The sequence below is a fragment of the Benincasa hispida genome, chromosome 12, assembly GCF_027475165.1.
Source record: "Benincasa hispida cultivar pf3 chromosome 12, pf3_genome.v1.1, whole genome shotgun sequence".
Classification (NCBI taxonomy): Eukaryota; Viridiplantae; Streptophyta; class Magnoliopsida; order Cucurbitales; family Cucurbitaceae; genus Benincasa; species Benincasa hispida.
The window spans coordinates 17,810,491-17,812,988 of NC_143489.1; the positions used below are offsets into that span (position 1 = coordinate 17,810,491).

At 39.8% G+C, this 2,498-nt stretch overlaps 1 protein-coding gene across 1 annotated transcript; it reads right to left on the bottom strand.

Moving 5' to 3' along the window:
• Positions 1-1,369: 1,369 nt before the first annotated feature.
• On the bottom strand, positions 1,370-2,248 carry LOC120069437 (uncharacterized). The gene has a single exon (XM_039021191.1). It carries the CDS (start codon positions 2,246-2,248, stop codon positions 1,370-1,372), a length of 879 nt encoding a protein of 292 aa, XP_038877119.1.
• Positions 2,249-2,498: the final 250 nt, after the last annotated feature.

Genomic DNA, 2,498 nt, shown 5'->3' on the forward strand with positions numbered 1-2,498 from the left:
CATTCGTTAACTGACGGACACTCCGTTAAAGACCGTCAGTTGCACTCTTCACACTATGGTATATTTCCATATCCATTGGATATAACCAATCAACAGTACGATGAACCTTCACAAATTGCTTGTAAGTGTATCTAAGCCAAAATTACCGTTTTACCCCTGTAGTTACATCTAACTCCTTAAGTACCACTAATCCTTCTAATGAAGAATAAATCATAGTCTAACTATGACCAAACCCTTTTCGGGCCAGGAGAGAGTTTGGCGCCACATTGTTCAAGCCTCAGAATCAGCCCTTAAGGGAGCAATTTATCTACTTACCCCGATATTGGGGAAGGAGTGAATTTCTTCTTGTGTAACTGTGTTCCCAACTCCCCAATTAGACGAATCTCAAAATGGTAGGCTTGTTGAGTCGGTGATTTCATTCTCACCCATACAAATCAAAGGACCGCCTTCATAGGCAGGAGTTCACAACTCACTCAGGATTCAAGTCATGTTACTTATGGTCATCCTGGTGAAATGTAAGTCTCTATTATGAACGACGTTATATAATGAGACTAAATATTTCGTGGTCTAGTCTTATACAAACTCCTTTGTATAGAATATTCCCACTCACATGTCTCCACATGAATGATCTGGATCAGATCATTTGTAATACTTTACAACAATTGTAACATCTACAAAATGGGTCATACCCATAGTGTCACTAGGATAAGGTATCCAACCTTATCCATCTACTATAGACCATTTAGGTTAACACTTAAACATGATCGATCCTATGTCTTTCTATACATGTTTAAGCTACAAGATAACCTTAGATGTTAGTTTATTGGTTTGTGGTTAATGCAACTAATTTTGAAATAAAATATCAATTATTTTATTACATAAATAAAACATTTGTACATTACAATTACAAATTATAGGACTCTATGAGATTTAGAGCATCAACCCCAACAATCTCCCACTTGACCTATAGGACCCTAGTGGGGATCAGTTCATCATTGCTATTGGCCATAATCGTCATACCTCCTTTTTTAGGCACGTTTTGAACTGGGCTTACTCAGCTACTGTTAGAAACAGGGTAAATGACTCTAGCATCGAGCCATTTAATGAGCCTCTCTTTCCTTCCTCTAGCCTGATCTTATGCATGCAGTATGAAGGATTAATCCCTCGAATGTCTGCTAGAGTCCAACCAATGGCTTTTGTGTGCTTTTTCAAGACTGTCAACAAAGCCTCCTTGTCTTATGCTTTTAATGCAGTAGAGATAATGATTTCCAGAGTTTCATTATCGATACGTGTATTTGAGGTGCGCCAGTAGAGCCTTTAGCTCTAAGATAGGGGGCTCTTCTAAGGATGGTCTAATTTTCGCTGCTCCTCATTCAGTCAGATTCAAGGGCTCAAAATCATGGTTAAGTGTTATTAATGCACGAACTTCTTCCACGACCAAGCCTTTTTCTTCCTCTTTTAGTTCCTTCTTCAACAATTCCCAGTGCCTAATATCCGCAACATCAATGCATTGACATGTCTCCAGCTCATCTGGGTATCTCAAAGCATAAAAAACATTGAATTTAACTTGTTGATCATCCACAGGGATGGTCAGCTCTCCCTTCCGTACATCTATCAATGCTCGCCCGGTGGCCAAGAATGGATGTCCCAAGATGATGGGAATTTCAGCATCCGCCTCATAATCCAAAATAATGAAATCGACAAGGAAGATAAATTTGTCTACTTGAACAAGCACATCTTCGCTTTTCCCTTCAGGATGCGTTATAGATCGGTCAGCGAGCTGTAGGGTTACCGTGGTGGGCTTGGCTTCGCCTATCCCTAACTTCTTGAAGATAGATAACGACATCAAGTTGATGCTTGCGCACAAGACGCATAACGCATGGCCGACTTCTTTTCCCCTAATTGAACATGGCAAGATGAAGCTTCCTAGATCCTTTAGTTTCACCGAGATGCTATTTTTAAACAGTGCACTACATTCATGCGTTAGCACAACGGTTTCGAATTCATCCAGCCTTCTTTTATTAAAAATAATGTCTTTCAGGAACTCCATATAGCTCGGAATTTGCTCAAGAGCTTCAACGAAGAGAATGTTGATGTGAAGTTGTTTCAAAACGTCCAAAAATTTCTTGAACTGCCGACTATTATCTTTCATTTTCAGTTTATTGGGGTAGGGAGGTGGGACTTGTAAGACTTCGCTAGCTTGTTTTTGTTCTTTTGTCGCATCAGGCGCTTGCGACATATGCTCCATACTGGTTGGTAGGGAAGAGTTTGTATTGTGAGAATTTACGTTATCAGGGTTGGATCTAAGGATTTAGATGAAGTTGCTGGAAGGTTTATGGTTGAAGTCGAGATTGTTGAGTCATGATTGTCGGTTCTGTTTGAGGCAGTTGGGGATTCAATTTCTTTTGTTATGGGAGTCTGTGATATTACTAGTCTATTTTCCTTGGATTCAGTTGTCGCATTAGATGTCATCTTTCCACTGCTCTTCACCATTTTCA

Excerpts from the sequence above, each read along its gene's own strand:
- LOC120069437 (XM_039021191.1), bottom strand. The coding sequence starts at position 2,248 with ATGGAGCATATGTCGCAAGCGCCTGATGCGACAAAAGAACAAAAACAA.